We start from the raw sequence: 24,949 nt of genomic DNA on the forward strand, positions 1-24,949 counted from the left end.
CTCATTGTTTCAAAAGGAGTCATTTCGGCTTTGTCAGAACTGAAGAGCTGTGGACGACACGGCACGGCATGCCCAATTGAAAATAAATTAACGCAACGCAACACAGACCCCGCTTCTCTCGCGTCAGTCACTGACATGAACGAAACACAGAACCCTCTTCTCTCACGGCAGTCACTGACAGTAGCCTAGAATAAATGCATGGGGAAAAACACTTCCCCATGACAAAGACATCGTAAAACACTGAAAGTTAATATTTTGTCACTATAACATACATCTGTCCTTTGTCAAATGTGTTATGTTCCAAGTAGCCTAGTGCGTAATTCTGCTTCATAAAGTTGAACAAATACATTTGCTTATTTCACAGAAAAATATAAATAGCCAGTTAGGGTCTACAGTGCAGAGTTGGTAAGTTATGGTAGGCCAACTTGGAGTGAACATACAAACAGGGGAAATTCTTTCTCTAGTAGCTGAGTAGCCTCAGGTGCGCACGTAGACATAAGGCCGAACATGCAAGCGCCAATGAATCGTGCTCTCACGACAATCACGCCGTTAAACTTAAATAGGTTAGCATCACTCTAAGTTTGCCTTCAAGCAAGGAAAACGATGATTTGGAAGACATCTGTTTCGTTGGAAGGGCAAGGGGTAGCAACAGGGCAACACAGAGACAGGCCCGATGGCAGGGCTGTTATGAGAGTATTAAAATATGGGATATTCTACGGGGAAAACATTAAAACGGCAAGACAGCGGGGGAAAATACGTGATAAACACGGAAAAAGTTGCCATGCATTGTTTCGGTTCCCGTGCACAGGGATTATTTGTCATATTATTAATCACATATGATTATTTGTGAAATTGTGCAAACAGGCGCAACACATTTGAAAAGGAAGGACTGGTAGCATGCAAGCCCACGGAAAAGATTGATTTAAGAACGTTATCACAGTGTGTGTGGCTGTGGCGCAAAGCAGTGCAGGCGGAAGACAGCGACAATTGACAGGGGAGGGTCATGTCTTTTTTAACAATTCTGTCAGAGGGTCATTGAACAATTTCTAGCAGGCAAGGGAGGGTCATGCAACTTTTGACTGAAGCACTCAAAATTCCTCCGGTGGCCCCTTCAATAAATAACGAACAGTCCCTAGATTGCTGCTTGGCTATATTTCTTGGTTCATGTCTGTTAACAACTCATTGCCGTCAAATGCGTAGCCTATCTCGCGGTTGCATCAATTACAAACAAACATGCAATGTGAACGTCTGGGATTGGGAAGAGCACTAAATGCTCTACTGAATAAGCACGAAGTCAAACCTTTAAATGAAAAACACTCTTTAATAATCAAAAAAATAAACCGCTAATGAAGTAAACTTGTGACCATCAAAAATCATTTATCGCCTGTAACTCCGTGATAACAGGATGTAACAGGAAGGCATTTGGCTGAGCAACGGAGGTTAATATGCTCTATATTTTGTCCAAATGATGTCTGTCTATCATCGTTCCACTCGGAGAAAAAACAGAATGTTTAATTTGTCCTGCGTTTCTTCTACGGCTGCAAACGGGATTCACTCGCAGTTAACCAAATATTTCTTTATTAGGGCAGTGCAGGCACATTTCTGGCTATTAAATTAATTCTAAACCAGTCTGTGTGTTCACTGTGTGCTGAGTGTGTTTCACTAATTCACGGATTGGGATAAAATGCAGAGACCAAATTTCCCTCACGGGATCAAAAGAGTATACTTATACTACCTGTGCTCTGTATCAATGTACTTTCATGCAATGTTGAACGTGGTGTGTGTTAAATGCAGTGTGTTTTGGTGCTTTGATGCAGTGGTCATAGGTTAGTGTGTGTTGGATGCAGTTGTGGTGCTCTGATGATGCATAGCTGCTATAACAAAGTAATTTCTTGTAAAGTATCAATATAAATAAATCAATAAACGTTGCATCACACATTGTTATTTCTTCATGAGGTTGTGGTTCATTTGTCTTGAATATTGCACCTAAAACAATGTATGGACCTAATGTTTTTCATGATACGAATATGTCCATGTAAAATTTTAATTAATCCACTAAATATCCCTTTTGGGCAGCATCACTCCACCTCAGATGGAAGCAATTGTACTGGGCCCGGTTTCCCGATAACGATGGATACACACAGTTACGAGGGTTTTATATGATTCATCTTACGATCGTTCGTTTGGTTTTTCCGACTGTTTCCCGAACATGCTCGTAGCGTGAACGCGCGTGCACTGCTCTTAAGACACGGGAGCTGTCCACATTAATAGTTCTGAAATATCCTCTAATTTTATGGTGATGTCAGGTGACTGCACGTCACAGCTTGGCCTACTGTTTAAACTTCAGATCTACACATTAATTCACATCAATTCAAAAACAGAAAACAATTGACATCTGCATGTAAGCATCCCAAGTAGGCTATACCACACAGAGACATAAATAATAATTATTTAAGATTAGATTGTTGCACCGTTTATGTCTGTGTCACTGAGAAGACGTTTGAAGATAAGAAAGAGGTCGAGTAAGAAAGTGAGGAAATGTGTAGACTTAAATAACATATAAGCCTTGACTTTGCCTAGATTTTGATGCAGCACAGACTAAACCACATGTTCCTTTCTGTGCTTTTACCTCATAGACCTAACAAAAGATAGCCTACACAAATTCTGGCAAAGTCTCGTTTCATAACTTGATTGCATTTTTGTCCGCTTTTAATCACATTATTATGACCATTAAATGTATGCTATTTTGTACGCTAAAATCTGATTCATCACAAGTAAATACAATAAAGAATGGGAACATAGTTGAATAATTGTATAATACAATAATTGTATTCTAAGTTGTAATTCCCCTGTATGTCCTCTTGGTGACCTCAGTGAGAAGTACCTGTTAAGACACTCTTAGCCAGTAACGAGAACTCTGGAGCACTCGTAGATCTACGAGTGTTTTCACGATGCTCTTAAGCTACGATGGTTTCGGGAAACAGGCGGCAAATCGTAAGAGGGACTTTACGATGGTCTTAGGCTTATGATGCTTTCAGGAAACAGGGCCATGGCTACTGATGTAAAAGAAGGGCAGGATCATAGTTTACTTGCTTTGTCATTGCAGAGTTAGGCTGGAATCAAGCTTGTGATGTCTGGAGTCTGGGCTGCATTCTCATAGAGTATTATCTGGGATCAACAGTCTTCCAGGTAAGAGTCAAGGAACTTTTCCAAATTAGGAAATGCAGACTAACTGCCTCCAACTTAATATCAACAAAACAAAGGAGCTTGTGGTGGATTTCAGGAGGGGTCAGCACCCTGCTTCCCTCAACATCAACGGGGCCCCAGTAGAACGTGTGAGCTGTTTTAAATATCTTGGTGTCACCATCTCTAAGGATCTCACTTGGTCTGCTCACACCCAAACTACGGCCAAGAAGCCTAATCAGTGCCTGTACCATCTAAGGCAGCTGAGGAAGTTTGGAGCCTCCCCAGCCATTTTAAGATCTTTTTACTCTGCCACTGTGGAGAGTATCCTGACACAGAGTATGGCAGCGTGGTATGGCAACAGCTATGAGAAGGACGGAAAGGCCCTCCAAAGGGTGATCCATGCTGCTGAGCGTTGCTGCGGTTCAGCTCTCCCATCCCTGGATGAACTCCATCAAAAGAGATGTTGGAGTAGGGCTATCAAGATTTTAAAAGACACCTCCCACCCCGGCAGCAGCCTATAGAGCCGATGCCGGAAGTACGAATCCAATACAATTTCTCCATTGACAATTGGGGTATAAGCCATAAAAACGTAACTGTACATAGTAGACAAACCAGCTATGGCTGGACTAAGCGATAGTATGTAGACGCCAAAAGTTCATGGGGCACTAACCTTGTTTTGAGATAAATGTCTTTTATTCGCGATGTCTTGGATAAGTACTTCATTACCCACAATCCTGAACAATCCCACAATCCCACAGTGATGCCTCTGATTGGTGGAAAGGCCGTTATGGTAAAATTTGAAACTTTCTCAGCGAAAATTGTTGACAAAGATGGCGGAGTCTTTTGCTGCCTATGGCGAAAATCTCAATGTGATTAAAAACTTTCTTGACGAACATTGGTACTTGTATCAACAAGGATTGTGGTTTATACAGCACACCAACTTAGTCAGGGCCAATACACTATCAAATAGACCACTGCAAATGTTAGTTTAAACACTCAAACTTTTCAGGTAGCCGACAGGCTAACCTTTAGCATTAGCCTACATGCTGCAACACAGGTATGAAATATATTATGTTTTAGTGAGTATCCAAAGGGGTGAAAGCCACTTTAAATTGGGTCACTGTTGTGTGTCCGAAAGTCAGCTTGTGGGTTTTGTAAGGGCCAGCATGAGGGACAAGACCTACAAAGTTATGGTGAGTTTTGCAGGTAATGCTAATGGTAATGCTAGTTAACATTAGCTGGGCTACTGTAGCCTTCATACTGTATGAGTCATATCAATCATTAACCTAGGAATACTTCTTCGTGCATTTAATGAACATTTTGTGTAATAATTCACGGCAAGTTAATAAACTGAATATGGTGGTCCAAGAGTAGACCATGCACCGGTCCATGCATCAGCTCGACTGAGCGGTGATGGCAGTCAGGTACGAAGCACTGCACCATGTTGGCACCTAACCCCTCACTGCTCTCCGAGCGCTGCATCGGGATTAGTGTGTGCTTTACCTCACTGTGTGTTCACTGTGTGCAGAGTGTGTTTCACTAATTCACGGATTAGGATAAATACAGAGACCAAATGTCCCTCACAGGATCAAAAGAGTATATATACTTATACTTACTTATACTTATTCATCAATTGTGTTTTGGTTCTCCAAAAAATTATCTACTTTTAAAAAAAAAAAGAACATGGAGCTCTTGTTCACCTCTGTCTGATCGAACATGGAGCTCTTGTTCACCTCTGTCTGTCTGTCGAAGACTTATTTCACTGCTTGGGTTTGAGAGTGATAAATCCCTATGTAAACAAACTTTTCTACCATGTAGATTGGGTTATTAATTAATCATTAATAATTTAATAATTGATAACTTTATATTCTGTCAAGGTGTGGATTTTGAGTATGGGCGTGTCAAAATAGTCCAAATATCCTTTAACACCTTAAAATAAACATAGCTTAAAAATGGTAAATAGATGGCTCATTTAAACCTCAGCAAGTAGTTATTTACTTGTTAGCTTATTAAACAGTTAGCTAATAGTCATTTAACAGCTAGTACAGGGGTTGAAAAGGATTCTGGGTGATGAGGGATGTTGTTCTTAGTTTCCAGTAGCAACCTCTACAGGGTGTCCAGTAAGAACACGGAAACCAGATTGTTGTTCAAAGAGTTATTTTCTTTTTTAATGCTTTACACCCACAACGCAGAATAACGATTGATCAGTTGAATGAGAGTGTGGAGTGATATGGAATGTATAAGATTGTGTATGTGTATGTGGTTCTGAAATAAAGCGACAAAAGAACAACAATCAACAATGAAACAAATAAGAAAGCTAGCAAATTAGCAGGTATTAGCATCTAGCATAAACATTAGCACTAATGAACTAGCACACTTTAGCGGACAAGCTAAGTCACAGTGAAACTTTTGAATTTCCCCTTGGGGATCAATAAAGTATCTATCTATCTACCTATCTATCTATCTATCTATCTAATAAACAACTGTGAGAGCAATGTGAGAGCTAGAAGTATACATCAAGTTATTGGTATCAACTCACCATTAGATGCACGCACACCAAATAACTTAACACGATCTGTGGAGGCAACCTGCTGCTGCACAGTCTTGCCCTTCACTGGTGGGAATGACCCAAGGGGGCAGGCGAATTCCCGGAAGTAGAAAATCAATGGAGGCTGGAGGGACCACTTCTCTGCTAACCCCCATAGAAGCCATTCATTTTAGGATTTTTTTTTAAATACCATACTTCATATAGCATATATCCTGTGCCAACATAGTAGCTTCTGTATAATCTACATAAACAATACAAGGCAAAACAGACTCGACTACCTCGTATGTAACGGTAGGTCCCTGTAAGAAGAATGTATAGCATGTCCGGTTGTAGGGAAGCACCGTAGGGAGATAACCAGATTGTTTGGATAAGAAGCTCAGTCCAGCCAGCACGGAAACTCACGAAGCTATGTAGCCTACGATACCATTGTATGTTAAGGTAAAGCATTGCATAGAGGCAAGTAAACCTAATGAAAAACGGCACTAACAATAATCATTTCAGAGGTTTTCGATGGATTGACCGTAGGTCGGAAAAAGTGGAAAGAACATTAGCTTCTAGGCTATAACTTTTTTGTTTGGTTTTACCATGACTGTTTTTGAAGATGATCATGTGTGGTAGTTTCAACATTAACAGGACTTGATATCACTTGTGAGGATGATATTAATAATAATACTTAAATAAATGTTTAACTTTGATGACTTTGAAGGCGAAGGAAGTGGGAGAATTTCTGTGTAGCCTATCTATCACATGAGTTACAAGATTCAGTTCGATGGCTAACGTCACAAAGTTAAGTGCGAGTCTGCGCAGTACTGGGGGGACCAACTGAAAAATCGTTCAATTTGCCTCCCATTGAAAATGACGGAGTCTGTTTGTCTATTTCTTTTACTATCTATGGAATGACCCTGAAGAGGAGGGTCCTAAACTGTGCTTCAGGCTTTATACTACCAATAGGTGGCCAACTAAGTGCCTAATCACATAATAATAGGACCTATTCACAGAAATAGAATAACAATGCCTGACAAAAATACAGGAACAAGAAAACAAAACCAACAGAACTGACTCAACACACAGCACAGCTGATGGACTTTTGTACAGCTGCCCCCAAATCTGTTTTGCTTCTGAAAGTCCATCTATCCATGGTCGTTTGGAAGCACAGGAAGACTGATCAATCTGGCACCGGTCGGAGGTAGATACGGTCCCTGACCAGCACTTCAGCTGCCCTCACTCTTCCGTCAGAGCCGGGATGGACTGCCTTGACGGTTTTAACAAGCCAGAGGGCTCTCTGTACCTGAGGGTCCGCAATCATCACCACTGTGCCATTGGTCAGATTCTCTTTCTCCTTTTGCCACTTCTGTCGGGTCTGTAGCATTTGCAGGTACTGGCATCCGAGGACACGTAACCTTAAGGTTTGGAATTAAGTATGCCTTCAATCTCTACCAAGACTGTCCTGAGCACCTCTTCTGGCACAGTCCTCCAAGAACTGTGTACAATGCTGCCTTAATGGATCATATTTCCCGTTCCCATAAGCCGCCAAAGTGGGGAGCACTTGGTGGGTTGTAGCGGAAATTTATCTGTTGGGCAGTCAGCTGCTCTTTCAGGGTGGACTGGAGGGCCTGGAATGCCTCTTTCAGTTCTTTATCATCACCCCTGAAATTTGTTCCTCTGTCACAAAGAATCTCATGTGGCTTATCTCTCCTGGACAGGAAACGACGGAGTGACATGAGGAAGGAGTCAGAGTCAATGCTTGAAAGAAGGTCTATGTAGACTGCTCTGGTTGTAAGGCACTTGTACAAGATGCCCCAGCGCTTTTCATTGCGCCTCCCTACTCTGATCTGAATTGGCCCAAAACAGTCTATTCCTGTGGAGTAAAAGGCTGGCTTGTAGAGCCTTAGACTGGAGGGGGGTAAATCAGCCATGCATGGGATGTCAGGTGTTCCACGCCACTTACGGCACTCGGGGCAACTGTGTTGGAATTTGCAAATTGCCTGCCCGCCTCTCAAGATCCAAAAGCGCCGCCTGATTTCTGCTTCTGGACCGGGGTGGTGTAGGTCATTGTCGTAGCGTTTGATGATGAACTTTGTATTGGGATGGGCAGGATCAAGCACGATTGGGTGTTGCACTACCTGATCTAGTTGATCACATCTACGTAGGCGGCCTCCAACCCGAATGAGCTGGGTATTGGTGTCAAGCTCAGGGGCTAGTGTGACTAGTCTACTATTTGCGGAGACTGGATTTGCCGCCTGTAACCTGGCCCTGTTATCTGGAAAACTCTCAATCTGAGCCTGACGAAGAATATCTAACTCAGCTTTCCTGAGGTCGTCTGCTGACAGGCTGTGGGTCTCTGAAGCCGCCCCGTGTAGTGGACAGGCTACAGCTTCAAGGAGTTCCTGGAATGTGCTGTACTGACTGACATCAAGCTGGGGTGAACCACTGTTGACAGCCGTAGCTCCACAAAAGGTTTGCTTCCGCAGCTTCTCAGGAGCATCTGCTGAACTTTCAGATGGCTTCTCAGGCCAATAGGTCTCAGGCTGCCAAAGCAAGGCTGGGCCTTGAAACCAATGGGTGTGTTCTACCAGCTGAGTCAGAGTCTTCCCCCTGGTGATGTCATCAGCAGGGTTTCTTTGCGAGTCAACATAGCGCCAGGTTCCAGCATCAGACAATTCCTGAATTTCTGCAATCCTAGTACCCACAAAGACTTTGTATTTGCAAGATTCTGATTGCAACCAGGTAAGAATCTTCATAGAATCTGTCCAGTAGATGTAGCTGTGGACATCGAGGGTTAGCTTTCTCTTCAAGACTGATGCCAGCTGGGCACCTGTTAAGGCAGCAGACAGCTCCAACCTTGGAATAGACAGTTGCCATTTGGGAGCCACTCTAGAGCGTGCGGCAATGAACGCAACTTGGATGCATCTACTGTTGTCTTCAGTGCGAAGATACGGAAAGGAGCCATATGTTTGAAGGAGGTCATGAGGTAAATCCGGATCATGCCATTCACGCTTCCGATCCCAGAGCCTCTGTACCAAGATCTTGGCCCTGGTGGTAAATAGCACAATGAAGCCAAGTGGATCATACTGCTTGGCAAGGATCATGTAAATATTGCGCATTGTGGGCTGAGTGTCACTCCAACTGACCATGCTTGTAGCCAAGTGTGTCCAACTGCCAATGCCATATCAGTCCGAGAGTGCGCTCCTCTGGGTTGGTCGTGTCTTGGTTGAACCAGAGTTCACTACTTTCAGACCTGGACTCTGAGGGTAGATGGCTGATAATGCTTGGGCAGTTGCTGGCCAATTGTTGCAAATCGAACCCACCTTCAGCAAGGAGATGGTGAAGATCATCCACCAGTTGCCTTGCTTCCTCAGCAGCGCTTAGACTCTAGACAATTGTCTACATAGAAGCACTGTTCAACTGAGGTACGCAACTTGTCTCCAGCCTCCGTGTGGTTGGCCACGTGTTTCTTGAGAGCAAAGGTGGCACAGCAGGGGCTTGAGGTTGTGCCGAAAGGCAGGACTTGCCACTGATAGATATCAGGGGGGTCATTCTTCCTCATGTCTCTCCAAAGGAACCTAAGGAGTGGCTGGTCCTCTGGGAGAAGGCGGACCTGATGGAACATGCCCTTTATATCTGAACTGATCACAAAGGGATGTTCACAGAAGCAGAGGAGAACACTGAGCAGTGTAGCACCCAAGACAGGTCCAGGAAGGAGGTGATCGTTCAAGCTGATGCCCTTGTAAGAGAAGGAACAGTTGAAGACAATTCTATTCTTCTCATTATGGTGGACCATATGATGAGGGATGTACCACCCGGGACTTGTGGCTACTTCCTCCATGGGGATCTTCGTAACGTAACCAGAGATTTTCTAATGAGGAGACACTGCACTCAAAAAATCCTCCATAGAAATGCATGGGGTTAGTTTGTAACGGCCGTTGTCTACACATATCCCTCCCCTTCCTCGGCAAAACGTCGACATGTGAATACATTGAGCCAATCATGTGGTGTGATGTGAATACATTGAGCCAATCATATGGTGTGTTGTGAAGACATCATGCCAATCATGTGTTGTGAATTCGCCGCTGGAGCAAGGTTGATGTCGTGAAGCCTTGCACACGCGCATTTCTGCCAAATAGGATGCCCGATGAGTGCCCAAAAAGCATTGCAATATGGCCGCCGAGTGGAGGGACTTGCCTAAAAGGACTTTGACGTAACCAGCTTCAACCAACTTGCTTATCTCCATGTTGTAAGTGGCAGCTTTCTCAGGATCGATACCACACAGGTGAGCCATGACTGATTCCTTCGGAGCAACCAGGAGAGGTAGGTCTCTTTTCCACAGTAATGGAGTATGTGGGCGGTGGTAGCTGTGGGCGGTGGTAGTGTAGTGGTTAAGGAGCTGGGCTAGCTAGCCTGAAAGTTGTCGGTTCAATTCCCGGCTTCCACCGTTGTGCCCTTGAGCAAGGCACTTAACCCCAAGTTGCTCCGGGGACAATGTGATCCCTTGTAATATAGCTGACATATGTAAGTCACTTTGGTCAAGAAGTGTCTGCTAAATGTAATGTAATGTAATGTAATGGAGTAGCATACCGCAGAACTTCTTCTACTTCCACGCGAATGGTCTTCTTCAGAATCCGAATGGCCTCTGTGTCTTGCCTTGAGCGTCTCACAAAATATCTAATTGCCATAACTTTTCTACATGGCTGAGTAACTTGGAAGACACAGGAGCAGTGGATGTCAGAAGGCATTGCTGGGTAGTCAGGCTGTGTTTCAGCAGCTTAGAGGGACCCTGAAGTGACCGTCCCAACTGCGTCTTGACTGCAGCCGTCCCTGCTGGGGGGCCCAGGTGAACAGGCTCAGTTGGCGTTATGAGATGCGGATGTTCTGATCTGGCTGGAGTGGTAAGTTCTTGAGGTGCTGATATGACTTCTTCATAAGTGTGTGGTGCCAGACCAAGCTCTTTGGCAGTGAATGCCCTTCGAATGTGGAAGGTCTGATTGGGTTGGTTGGCAGGTGAAACTGAGAGTTACACTGTGGCTCCATGGATAACTCGAACATCTTGGCGCACTGTGCGCAAGGACACCTCTTCAGGTGTTCCTTGGAGGCCGACCTGTTGAGCTGCTTCATGCAGTAAGATGGTATGCTCTGAACCGTCATCTAGTAGAGCATATGTGTCCAAAGAGTTGTCACCGCTCCTCAAGATGACCTGGCTCATCTTCAGTAGCACTTTGCTGCTGCCAGTGGGTCTGTCCACATAGAGGGTTTCAGCAGTGGAGCTGGTTGGTTTGGCACTCTCTGAAAACCTGGTAGTGCTCTTCATGGAAGTGGTGGTCTTACCTGTGTTCACCTCATGAAGGATCTCCAGATGCTGCTTGTCACATTTCTTACATTTGGCCTTCAAAGTGCATTCAGCTGACAAGTGTTCCCTTCCGCACTTCCAGCATCTCTGATTGGACCGGATCCACTTTCCTATCTGCTCCGTGGTGAGGATCTGGAAATTCGCACACTGATTTAGATAGTGTTGAGTGGTATTGCAAAAGGGACAGAATTTCTTGGGCTTTTCACGGGGCTGATCTGAAACACTTGATTCTGTTTCCAGGGATGCTTTTGGCTCACTGCTGTGAAGAACTATTGTGGACCTGGGCTTTGACTTGTGGTCCTTGTGTTGTTCTTTGGAGCACTGGCGTTCCTTGCTGTGGTCAACATTGAACTGTGAACCATCTACCTGCACCCTTACCTCATATTCTAGCCATTCAGCTAGGTCAAGAAGAGTGGGAATGAGAGCTCTTATGGGATTCACATACCTCCTGAAGCTAGCTCTTAAATCATGAGGCAACTTTCCTAGGATTCGTGAAACATGGGATCCACACCACAGGTCTGTTCATCCACTACTGCCAAGTTGCTCTAACACGCCTACCAAGGCACGCACTTTAAGAGCAAATTGTCGAAAGGCCTTTGTATCCCCTATCCTGATATTTGGCTCCTCCATTAGCTTCGAGATGCGCTGAAGTGCAAGCTGGTGAGGTTGGCCATAATATCTCTGTCAAAGCTTCCATTATCTCAGTATATGGATCTCGGCTGTGACTGTAGGAATCAGCGATGAGCTATGATTCTTCCAGTTTCAGGTGATCCAGTAGAATCTGGAACTTAAAGCGCTCAGTGGCTTCGGGAGGAAGGAGGTTGTCAAGAGCAACTTTAAGCTTTGCGAACTCACGTGGATCTTCATGGACAAAGTCGGGAATCTTTGGCTTTGGGCCCCGGTATGTGAGCTCCTTTTCCCCTGCAAGACGTTGAGGACGGCGCTCAGGTGAGTAAGAAGGTTCACGGTGTCTGGGGCTGTGACACCGACTTGTGTTATAGCCTCTTGGAGAGTCATATCTGTGTTTGACCAAACACAGTGCAAGTTTTGTACAATACAGAACTATGTGTTGTGCATGGTATGGAAGAAGGTGGGACAAATTGCAACTCACATGTTAAACACGTCAAATGTTAACTCACATCTAGAGGGTGTAAGCTTTAAGACTATGTAATTTTGGCTGTTAGTCATTCGTTTTTTTCTTTAATTAATTTCACTCAAATTTAGTAAAATTCTAGTAAACAGTGTGTGAATAGTGAGCATTTCACCTTTATATTCACTTCACAAGCAACAGCTGTGGGGCACATTGCTGCAGTCAGCATGCCAATTGCATGCCCCCCCCCCCCCCCCACAGTTCCCGGATGACTGATTGTACAAATCAGATAAACGAAAGGGACTGAGAGAATGAGACCAATTTTCGGTCCTAAATGAAAACAAAATGAGCCCACCTGTAACAGATATACATAATACATTTGCATTGATTCCCCACAATGATATTGTAGGAATATGGGAAGGACAAAAATTAAGCATTTAGATTGTTTATAAAGATATTTCTTTAAACTACTGTTGTTTACTTTTTCTAGACTTTGTATAGAGCCCTTTCATATGTTAGATAATGATTGTATTTCTCTTATGGAGTATGGTGTCATTAACACTATTGTGACTAAATTTGAAGTGGATAAATGAATAAGTGGTATCAAATGCGGTCCATTTATATACAATCCATTTTCCACTCTATGCCTTTGTGCCATTGCATTAAACTACTATACATGTACCTTTATAAATGTATGCTTTATGTCATGGTCTCTACAGACACACAGCAATAGAGAGCACCTGGCCATGATGGAAAGAGTCCTTGGTCCCATCCCAACACACCTTCTACAGAAAACCAGGCAAGTTATGTGTTAAGATCTGATGTTGTTGTCTGGTGTGGCACAACAGTATTTATTATACAGCTCTTCAGAATGACGAAAAAAGTTGACTCAAATTGACTGCTTTCTCAGTGTTGTTGTGAAGAAGTATGAGCACTGTCAATGGCAACAGTTCTGTTGGCTCTAATTCATGGAACCTTGTTGAATGCGCACAAGCTCTAGTTTAGGTAACACAGTGTTGACTAACCAACATCTAAATCACTGTTGCAGTAACAGTAAAACATTGATTTTATGTAATGTTCTATTATTTTTTGTATTTATGCAGATGGCACAACAAGGCGTTCCTATGGTTCTTAATCAGTCATGGGTGTGTTTTTGGCGTAACATAATTTGGTAACACTTTACGTGATGGGTGAGTTCATAACACATTCATAGCAGCTGTCATAAACTGCACATAAAGCATTCATGACTGTTTCATGAGACATGACTCAACATTCATACCAAACCTTTCATGAATGTGGAAGACAGAACGACGACAACTTGTCAAAATAAAAGTCCATCAATCGCAAAGCAGCATTGCCTCTTAACTGATCACGTCACATCTGAGTCAATGGGCTACTCCGGTGCCAAAAAGACAGAACATGGTCAAGCAAATAATTTTTGTCTCGTGAAAATGTATTTGTTTAACAATGTAACCTTTGCAGATGATTTCTCATCTTTTGCTACTGGGAATGTCCAACCATTCCAGGTTAAACAAATACGGGTCAGCTGAATGTAGGCTAGTTTACCTAGTGTTAAACTCAGTGATTACGAATACTTCACAACTTGTATAGTAAAGTGACATTTGATGTAGACTTCATAAGATATTCATGAAATATTTACAAAGGCTGGAGAGAAAAACAGCAATGCTGCTTTGCGATTGTTGGACTTTTATTTTGACAAGTTGTCATTGTTATGTCTTCCACATTCATGAAAGGTTTGGTATGAATGTTGAATCATGTTTCATGAAACAGTCATGAATGCTTTATGTGCAGTTTATGACAGCTGCTATAAATGTGTTATGAACTCACCCGTCAAGTAAAGTGTTACCCATAATTTAAACATCTGTCATTCCCTTTAACATCAAGCAGCGCATCGGTATTTTGATAGTCAGCTGCGCATTTGAAGGAATCTGCTTGCACGTGAGACCGTATGGAACAGTTATTCCACTAAACCATGCTTTACTAAAACCTAGAAGACTATAGCCTACACGCACTTGCACTCGTCTATCATTTGAACTCGAATGAAACGAACTTTACTGTGGTGTCAGTCAACGACAAAACAGTTATACACAGTTAATTACTTTCACTATTGACTAGGGCTGTCACTTTACGTTCGAAAATCGATTGCACAATCAATCGAAACAACCAACACAAGTTTCGAAAACTAAAATAGGGAATCGATTTTAACCAAATATGTACACTATTCATTTTAAACGAATGAAACAAATAAAAAAGATAGATGTAACAAAGTCACAAACAAGCGGAAAAAGAAAATAAAGAATTCCGAAAGTGCAGTAGGCATTGCGAAAGCTAAAAAAGAAAATTCCCACCAATTTTACGCACCGGAAACAGCCTATAGGCTAGTTTCAATTGGTCACTGCTGGTGTTTTGTCAAAAAATGGATGACAACGGCGATCAACCTGTGCAACATGAGAGAGATGAGTGATAACTCCTAATAACTTGAGGAGTTCGATATGGGTCTTGGACTGTAGATCAAACTATGGAGAAGTGGTATGCAAACTGTGCAGTCATGAGGTCCTTTGACATTTCTAATCGCAAACACAGCCATGTTGAAGCCTGCAGTAATGTTTTTCATTGATGTTATGGCAGTCCACTCTGCTTATTGCTTTTCGAGAATGTTGCACTCCTGTTTGTCATTGTGCACAAAACTTCACACCAATAAATCATCAGACATATTGCTGACTTGTGTGTCTCAAGCGTCTTCGGCTGTGCTATATATTTTTCTCTCGCCTAATCACTTTTATCTGTCATTATTGTAACTACTCATTGTGTATTTCGTAATATCTTTATTCTAATTATGTTTCCCATTGTAATCGTATAATTTGTAATGTTTTGCATGGATATGCGCTGGTGCGCGTTCGTGGATGAGAGAAGCAGGGTGCGTTGTGCACCCGCCCATATCACTGTTTATAATGCGCTCTTAAAATAACATATAAACAACTCGCCATGGATTTCTGACCAGGTTTCTCTTGTTCAGTGACGTAATGCGTTTTAGGTAGTGTACGTTAACAATTTTTAGATAATGCGCCAGACCCCTCTAGACCCCTCCTTAGGTTGTTAATTGCCACACCCCAGAGGGCGTTGCTCAATAAAAGAGACGTGCAGGATAAGAATAAAGTTTGCGCTGGGATAATAATCTGCTTTCTGCCAGCTTTTGCATCACGAAAATAGGGCCCTCATAGTTCTGCCAAAGTGTTTATGAAATGTCTGAAATGCAATGAACCAGGCTTCAATTTTTATAGGCTATTTAATCTTGACTTTGTAGCACACAGTAGATTCGACATTCATGGACTATCATCAACACATGAAACGGTTTTTAATCATTAGTATACAAAATTATAGCCTAATTGGTTTGGATGAATTATATTTAATGTAGCCCACTGGCATAGCCTATAGGACTAGCCTTTTAGCGTGCTTGATGGAATACCCTCCTGTACTTATATTATGGTGCTTGATCAGTCTCTGAACAGTTGTGTCAGAATGCAATATCAGTTTAGGACGGACACCTGAAATGGAAGAGGGGAATGAATGGGCTAAGGCAGCAAACAGTATAGATGTGTATGTTGACAGAAATCTGAGGAAAAACTATCGTGAATTTGTTAGAACACCCGCCAACCCGCCAAATGCAGGTTAAAATTCATTTTGGTGGGTGTTAATAAAAACTTACTAGCCAGTTTGGCCGGTGATGTATGAGGCATTACATGCATAATACATAAGGCTCTGTTCTCAGTCATTTATTCCCCTGGCAGTACTTCCTTCATTTTTCTCATGAACACTGTGCACCGTAATGCTGCGTGATGACGTTTTATACGCCCATTGGCTGCACACAGTTTGCAGTGAAACCAGCGCGAGAGACCATGGAAATGAATGGAGCGTCTACTAGAAAACACAAGGAAAAAGAAGAATGAACAGAGCAAGAGCAGGGAGCATAGACAAAGAAGAGGGAGTTAGCTAGTAAAAGTAAAGTCAAAAGTAGGGCTGTCAAAATTCACGTGTTAATCGCAGTGATTAATTTTGAAATACATAACGCGTGGTGTTACTAAATACTAACCCAATTAACGCATTGTGTTTAGCCTACCTATTTCCTTTGTGGGGGGCTGATGTCATGTAACTGAAGCCGCAAGATCGTTTATTTTACTGTCTATGGAGTTAGAAAGCTGCCTGATCAGTGATCAGTGCTGCCGCTACCACCACACGCATAACGCACTGTGCGTAGAGCACCAAAAGACAGAGGGACCAACATTTAGCCAGTAAATAGTAGCTTTACTGCAAACTGCTTTTCACTCTTGTTAGAGAAAGTTTACAATGTCAACATGCACCAACAGCATGTTACATAAAGATGCTACTTTTCGGTCCTTTTCATTAAGATCCACTTGAACATATGCTACTCCATTTAACGCTCCAATTAATTGGCTTGTGGAAATTCTGATTGGCTGGTAACTTTAGAAAGATCAAAAAAGTTAATTTAGAACCCTGATGGCAATATCAGGCAATGATTTTCAGGTAGTCTGCCATTAGCCTTCCTGACACATTATTATGCTTTTCTGTTTGCCCCTTTGTCATCGAACAATGAGCCTGAAGTATGCAACTTGGAATATAAATACGGAGTGTCTATTTTACACCCCTGGTACGAATAGCCTTGGCCACACAGCTGAGTTATTCACACCCTGTGACATAACAACAAAAACACGTTGCTCGCATGCACAAAAAACATGGCAGACATTTGTTTTTTCGTCAGCAGAAAGTGAAGAATTCTGAAAAGTTTTGGTATTTCACAATGTCAATTTGGTTTGTGTAGAACAGAAAATTGGTTGCTACGGAAACGTGATGTCACACTTTATTACTCTATTTAGACCCTGGAGAGAGAAGAAAATAACTTTAATCTTGCATATCCCTCTGCTACTCCCTATGGAAAGTTTTCAGATCTGCACTCTTAGAATAGGTTGGCGACACGTATCAGCGATTTAGTCGTGGCCAGCATATTTGAAAATATCGTCCACTAATATCGGCCGATACCGATAGCCTGCCGATATATCGGTGCATCACTAGTTCATAGCATAAGTCTTTACATGCAAAATGGTTGAACAAGTTGTCATAATATGTCAAGCAAGATGAATTTGTTGTGAGGTGGATGAGAATTTTGAGGAGGAAGACTGCACTGTAATTCCTACAGCACTGTATGTACAGTTTTCCCTAGGGAGATTGTCCTATGTTCACATTTCTACTTTTGTTTTCTGATTTTTTTTTTGTTTTTCTGATTTTTTGTTTTGTTTTTCTGATCTTTTCCTTTCTGTAGCGCAATGACATGGTCTGTCAACAAATGACAGTACAAACAGTAAAAGCGTGAATGTGAATCTTGTCCAGTCTCTTGCAATCAAACTCCCATATACACTAAGGTGTAACCTACAATTTACAATAATTGACATCAAAACTTTAGTTTACATCAGAACATCCCTCCAGAGTACACTGTTATATTGACAACATGACTAAGCAATTTGACTGTCTTATCCGCACACCATGACACAAGGACTTGTTATTCTGATGGCACTGACATGTTCATTGACACAGATATTTAGATGAACTAAGGATATTGAGCAAGAAAGTGGCTTTTGCCGGTAATCCATGGTGTTTTGCTATTTGTACTAATTGTTTTTGAGAAATGCACTTACTGTTTTGCAAATGTTGAGGATGATTCGAGAAATGTACCAAAGTGACTGAGAAAAACTGTAAGTGACAGTCAGGCTATCAGTATATTATGCTGTATACATTTTATTTTTACTCTGATGTATGGAAGTTACTTTATGTGTGTAATGGTTCCTTGGCAGTATGAGTGCAATGTGTGAGGTCAAACCTTGGAGACTACTCTTACTGTAAATTTTTTATTTTTTTTTTCAGTTTTATACACAATTGTATTCTGTTAGCTAGACAAAAAAAACTAGTACAGTAACCATTGTCAATGAAGGACTGGGCTAAGACTGAGAGGTGGACATGAGGGATATTTCAATTGTCCTCCATATAGTTTTTTTTTCTGCCTGTTTTTGTAAATAGCATATTTTTGCACAAAACTCTGAACTCTGAAGTTGCTGCTGTTTTTTGTATATAGTATTTTTACACTCTGACAATACACATCTCTTGCATTATTGCACTTTTGCACATCTTTGCACAGCTCTATCACAACACATCATGTACAATTTCTTTGCTAACTGTTACATACTTGTGTTTTTGTCTTGATATTGTTGTTATTTGTTGTTTAGTAAAAATGTCCTTCTCCACTGCACTTTTTGTCTTATCTGTTCCGTTTTTTTTTTTTCTTCACCGTGGGATAGAGAGAAACACAATTTCAGTTCCTCTGCGTGTCTAGTATTTGTGAAGAAATTGACAATAAAGCTGACTTCGACTTTTTGACATAGTGATAAAACATCCTAACATTTTGACTTGCAGTTCTTACACAGTGCCAAAGGGATGATGCATTTTGGGGGCACTGACTATTTATATGAGAAAGAAATTTCGTTTTGACACATGAGTAAACTGTTTTGGGAGAGATATGAGCTTTTGCAGGTGAACCATGGTGTTGCGCAGAACCATCCAGGTTATTTTGGCAAAAGCACCAAGTGTTGAGAACGTCCGGTCTGTTTCAAGAAATGAGCCAAAGCAATTGAGAAGGATCTTTGCTATTTCGTGACACTGACTCTTTATATGAAAAAGGAATTTAGGGCTGTATTTTGCACACCAGCGCATGGCGTAAAACTCGTTTTCCACCTGCGCAAAGTTTAATTCGTTATTTTACATATTTTTGTTTATTTTTTAAACATTGCGCCCAGGGGTGTGGCAATTAACAACCTAGGGAGGGGCCTGGCGCATTGTCTAAAACTCGCTATTGTACACCTGGTCAGAAGTCTATGGCGAGTTGTTTATATGTTATTTTAAGAGCGCATTGTCAACAGTCATATTGGCAGGTGCACACACCATCCTTCTATCATTCATGAACCAGCGCACGTCCATGCAAAACATTACAAATTGCACGATTACAATGGGAAACATAATTAGAATAAAGATATTACGAAATACTGTACATCTCATGATGAGTAGTTATTCACCATCATTTGCAAATTGGTAATGACGGTTAAAAGTGATTAGGGGAGAGGCGAGAGACACGTATGGAGCACAGCTGAAGACGCACTGTCACGAGATATAAGCAACTCCTCTACAGGATAAATGTTGTTTAGGGTAAGTGTTGCTTTTTCCAGCCTATGTTTTCGATATGTAACCCATTGTCAGTCAATAGTGAAAGTAACTGCATATAACTGTCTTGTCGTTGACTGACACCTTGGTGAAGTTAGTTTCACTTTGCCAATGAGTTCAAATAATAGACGAGTGCAAATGTGTGAAGGCTATGCTAGGTTTTAGTAAAGCATGGTTTAGGAATGACTATTCCATACGGTCTCGCAAGCAGCCTCCTTCAAATGTGCCGTTGAATGCCAAAATACTGATGCATTTATTTGACATATAGCGCTTTGCGGCGTTAAAGGGAATGACAGATGTCATTCTCATTGGTTTAAATGATGTTACGCCCCAAACACACCCATATGACTGATTAAAAAACCTAGGAACACCTTGTTGCGCCATGCGCTCCACGTTTGATAACGAAACCCCTCCCAATGTGAGCTGGACATCCTACTAAATTTGAATAGACTTTTGACGAGTAACGATGCACTTTAGAATGTCATGATAGGGCTCTTAGTTTTGAAGCATGACTGAACAGTTTTGAGGGAGATATGAGCTTTTGCAAGTGAGCTATGGTGTTGTGCTGAACTGTAAGACTGTTATCTAAGAGTTTTGAGATTGTGATTTCTTTTTCAAGAAATGAACCAAACCATTGGAGAAAAACTGTAATAGAATACATTGCTGTGTGCACCGGGGTACAAATAGCATACATTGATATTTGTACCAGACGGGGTACTAATAGAACACATTGCTGTGTGCACCGGGGTACGAATAGCATTCACTTCTAATTGCACCAGGGTACGAATAGCATACACTGCTAATTGTACCAGGGGTGCAAAAAGCCTCACCATAAAAATATAACTTTTTCCAAGGAGGAGGTGTTATGTCCATCGTAATCGACTGGATTGGGATGCGCGTAGCTCCTCAGGAAGATACGTCAGGAAACAATGCAAACCATTCAAGGTGAATCAGAACACTCTGATGGCTATACAGATCTGAATAGAGGGACATTTCCATGCATCTAAATACAGTACATTGAGTGTGTTGAAATAGAAGTATGTTGACTAAATTGTTGTCCACCACTTTCAGGAATACATGACCTCTAGAAGCCCAGAGCATCGCCAGCTTTTTGATCTAATACAAAGGATGTTGGAGTATGATGTGACCCAGCGCATCACCCTCAATGAGGCTTTGTCACATCCCTTTTTTAAGAACATAAGGAAAAGTAGAAAATGAAAGGCCTCAGGGTGACCTTTGATAAACTAGGCCAGTTGACAGATATATTCTCCTAGACAACAGACTTCTAAAGGCACTAAGGGGTAGGTATATTGGAAAACTTTACGTAAATCATTTTGCAGAAAGTGTATGCTGTGCCTTTTCATTTCATGTGGAATTTACTATTCATCCACTTAGTAATTCTGCCGTTAATTGTTTATTCTGTATCCACTACAATCAGTGAAAAACTGTTTTCTGAAGCACTTCAGTTGTTACTCCTGAAGATCATATTTGCCTCAGTTTGGTGGTCATGGTCATTGCAAGGGCGGATGTTTTTATCCTGTATCTAAATGAACTCGTGTGTATAATGAGTAGCCTACTTGATATATTCTGTTTTCTGTGGCACATGTCAGGATTGGACTGTGACCATTAAAACTTTTCCAATAAAATAGTGGAATTGAGTATATTTCTTTCTGTGGGTCAGTGGATGAGCAGTGTGTAACTGTTTGTTGCTCATGTGGTTGATGTCACTAATTCTTTCAAGAAAATGAAATGCTTACAATCCTTTGGTCAATATTGTTTATTTCTTCTTTATTTGTTCTTTTGCACAGAACCTGTAGATAGTTAACTTGTCTACACTGCTGATTCAATTGATAAAAACATTCAACAATTTTGCCACTTTTTGGGATATTTTATCAGGCAACTAACTAGTTTTGTTATTATCTTCAAATTCATTTTAATGGTATAGCTCAGAGCTATTCAACTAGCGACCCGTTGGATTTTACCTCATGCCCGCCCACAAATGAATTTCATTAAGACAGTACCTTTCCGGAAATGTTGCCATCTTTGCTGCCATCTTTAGGGGAGTAACACGCTCTGGAAATTGACAATTTCGTCGCCGTTTTAAAAAAAACATAGTCCAGTATTTCTTTTGAAATTAAAGTTGTATGGACTGGACTATTTTTTTTTTTTTTTTTTTTTAAACAAAAAAAATTGTGAATTTCGGCAATCGACTCCTACGGACTTTCCCCTAAAGATGGCAGCAAAGATGGCAACATTTCCGGAAAGGTACTGGCTTGATGAAATTCATTCTGGACTCTCTATCCGACCACATAAAGACCTCGGGATACTTCGGTTTGGCTTTAGGGACCCTCTACTCACTACCACGTAAGTGTAATGTTGTTTGGAACTGTAGAAGAGGTATAAAAATAGCGTTTTGTAGCGGCGAAATAATATGCCCTTCTCACTTCCACGCTAACGAGTTTTGACTAAAAACACATCCGAATGACATGATTTTGATGTCAACTCAACGTATGTACTCCCAATCATCCGTAAATTGATCTAAAGTGCATTTTACTCCGGATAATTCCTTTAAGACCATCATTTGCAATTTCGATCAACTGCTCTTCCTCCTGCGCTGACAAGTTAGGACTATTCGGGATATTGACAAATGGGTTGCGGACCCACTCATTGGTTTGCCGTGGATCTTTGGAGGATGGGAAGTAACGCTCAAACTCATTTGAAAGTGATCGCGCACCAGCTGCGAGAGAAAGGGCCCTGCCTCAGTCTCTCCCAAAACCCCCACTACTGTTTGGAACATATCTGGTCCACTCGTCGTCCCCACAAATCAAGCTTGGCTTTAAATGCAGCGACTTTATCTGCCAGTTTAAAGACAGTCGTCATTCTCCCCTGGAGTGACAGGTTGAGGTCATTAAGCAACCCGAATATGTCACACAGGTAAGCGAGTTTTGACACCCAGTCCTCATCACTAAAATGTGCAGCTAACGGTGACTTTTTTTCTGTAAGAAATCTCTGCAGTGGCTCTCGCAACTCAAATACTCTGGCCAGTGACCTGCTAAAGATGCTTGTTTTTTGTTGCTCATTCTAGCAGTTTAGCTAACTTCGTGTAACACTACCGTTTGCCAAGAACTGATCAAGTGAAGTGAGCTGACTTGAGGCTGCGCAGCGCTGAAGGCAATATGTAAAGTGTTGAAGGCCGGACAGACAGACGTAAGAAAATAGACCTTGCAAAATGCAAACATGCGTGCAATCAAACAACTGCATATAGGCCTATGCCATGTAAAAACGTGACATTATTGCGAATTAAATTGAGTTTAGTTTGCATGCATTTTTTAAAAAAAAAAACTCATGTCGCCCGGTGGTTGGGGACCGCTGAAAAGGACAGATAGCCTAACCATGTCATTCCCACCAGCCATCCAGGATACAACACAACTATAAATGGCACTGGGAAACCCATACTATTATATTTTATTCACCTGGTTTAACAACTACCACATGTTTATATAGCCTATATACTGTAGTCTAGGGCCCATTTTTTGTTGCCCCCCCAACGCCTGCAGTATAACCAACCCTATGGGGCAAATTCGGTATGTTGAAGTTATTTTCGCCATTAAAGGAGAATTCCGGTGTGATATTGACCTAAAGTGTATCGAAACATGATACCGAGTGTGAACGTATGTCTCATAGCCCATCTCGGCTTGTCCCCTGCACTCCAAAATCTGGCGCTAGTTAGCCGATGCTACCAACATCTTTTTCAATAGTGGTGCTTCGGCATCGGGCTAGCCATGCAAATAAATCACTGTTTTACACCCATTTACGAGGCTCAATGTATCTCCACACTTCATTGGTAGACTTCCGAGGGCCCTGACATTTAAAACGAGACATTGAGAACTTTGAAAAAGCACTGGTAGTTTACTTACAAGACGATTTATACAGACAGTATCTTCACGAAGTTTAGCGTTTGCAGCCATCTTGAATTTAGTCACGATAAGTCGAGCGACGAGTAAGAATGAACAGCTATGATAAGGGATCAGATTCCAAAAATAATTCAGTGGAAATGCATGGATTCCAGTTGCTGCTACTGGAAGAAACTGGAATCCATGCATTTCCACTGAATTATTTTTGGAATCTGATCCCTTATCATACCTGTTCATTCTTACTCGTTGCTCGACTTATCGTGACTAAATTCAAGATGGCTGCAAACGTTAAACTTCGTGAAGATACTGTCTGTATAAATCGTCTTGTAAGTAAACTACCAGTGCTTTTTCAAAGTTCTCAATGTCTCGTTTTAAATGTCAGGGCCCTAGGAAGTCTACCAATGAAGTGTGGAGATACATTGAGCCTCGTAAATGGGTGTAAAACAGTGATTTATTTGCATGGCTAGCCCGATGCCGAAGCACCACTACTGAAAAAGTTGTTGGTAGCATCGGCTAACTAGCGCCAGATTTTGGAGTGCAGGGGACAAGTCGAGATGGGCTATGAGACATACGTTCACACTCGGTATCATGTTTCAATACACTTCAGGTCAATATCACACCGGAATTCTCCTTTAACAGGCCTATAAATGATATTATCAAAATTTGTCAGTATGTGAAAGGCAAAGGAAATATTTGTGTATATTTACCTTCGATTTCTTAAATGGCTCTGTAAAATGCCCATTGTAGTGAGTGATCACATCACCTAATCAGTCTCGGAGCAGTTTTTACATACAATGCTAGCAAAAAGCTAACACTAGGATAAGACTTGCCTAACTTCAAACTTCATTAATTTCTAAAGCAATGTTAGAACTTTTTTGACAGATGGTATTACTCTAATTTCCCTATGGAATTTGTTATCATAAGTCGAAGAAAGAAATTGACATTTACCTCACACAATAGTAATTATTAGCCCTCCAGTTTTGTCTCTTGACCTTCTGCTCCCATACTTTCTTTCTGCCTTTTTTGAGTCATAGGGAATATTGTGCGACTGTTTTCCGCTTCCTGGTCTTGCACTACAGTCACACACGTAACAGTTCGGCATTTATATATTAATATATATATATATATATATATATATATATATATATATATATATATATATATATATATATATATATATATATAATTTAGATATGTTTTCCTCTGTTCACTTTACTATGTCAATGGGGGTCTGCTGAATGTTTGGATACAGGGTTCTAAATTAACACCTGCCAACCCGCCAAATGCAGGATAAAATAATTTTTGCCGGGTGTTAATAAAAACTTACTAGCCAGTTTGGCCGGTGATGTATGAGGCATTACATGCATGAAACATAACGCTCTGTTCTCGGTCATTTATCCCCTTGGCAGTACTTCCTACATTTCCCATGAACACTGTGCCGTAATGCTGTGTAATGACATTTCATACGCCAATTGGCTGCACGTATTGGTGGAGCGAGGGGGTGGCTTCGGGGGCTCAAGCCCCGAATCTTTTTTCAAAAGCCGGAATCTGTTTTCAATTTCCAA

General features: G+C 41.6%; 1 protein-coding gene across 5 annotated transcripts in view; it reads left to right on the forward strand.

Moving 5' to 3' along the window:
- Positions 1–21,128, forward strand: part of clk4a (CDC-like kinase 4a) — a 100,626-nt gene extending 79,498 nt beyond the window's left edge. For all 5 annotated transcript variants that reach the window (XM_042073539.1, XM_042073540.1, XM_042073538.1 and 2 more), the window contains 4 exons: positions 3,107–3,189; positions 12,888–12,967; positions 20,325–20,415; positions 20,542–21,128. In XM_042073539.1, coding sequence (XP_041929473.1) covers positions 3,107–3,189; positions 12,888–12,967; positions 20,325–20,415; positions 20,542–20,688 — 401 coding nt within the window. In that variant the 3' untranslated portion in view covers positions 20,689–21,128. The remainder of the gene's footprint in view (positions 1–3,106; positions 3,190–12,887; positions 12,968–20,324; positions 20,416–20,541) is intronic.
- The last annotated feature ends 3,821 nt before the right edge of the window (positions 21,129–24,949 follow it).

This window comes from Alosa sapidissima, chromosome 20, assembly GCF_018492685.1.
Source record: "Alosa sapidissima isolate fAloSap1 chromosome 20, fAloSap1.pri, whole genome shotgun sequence".
Classification (NCBI taxonomy): Eukaryota; Metazoa; Chordata; class Actinopteri; order Clupeiformes; family Clupeidae; genus Alosa; species Alosa sapidissima.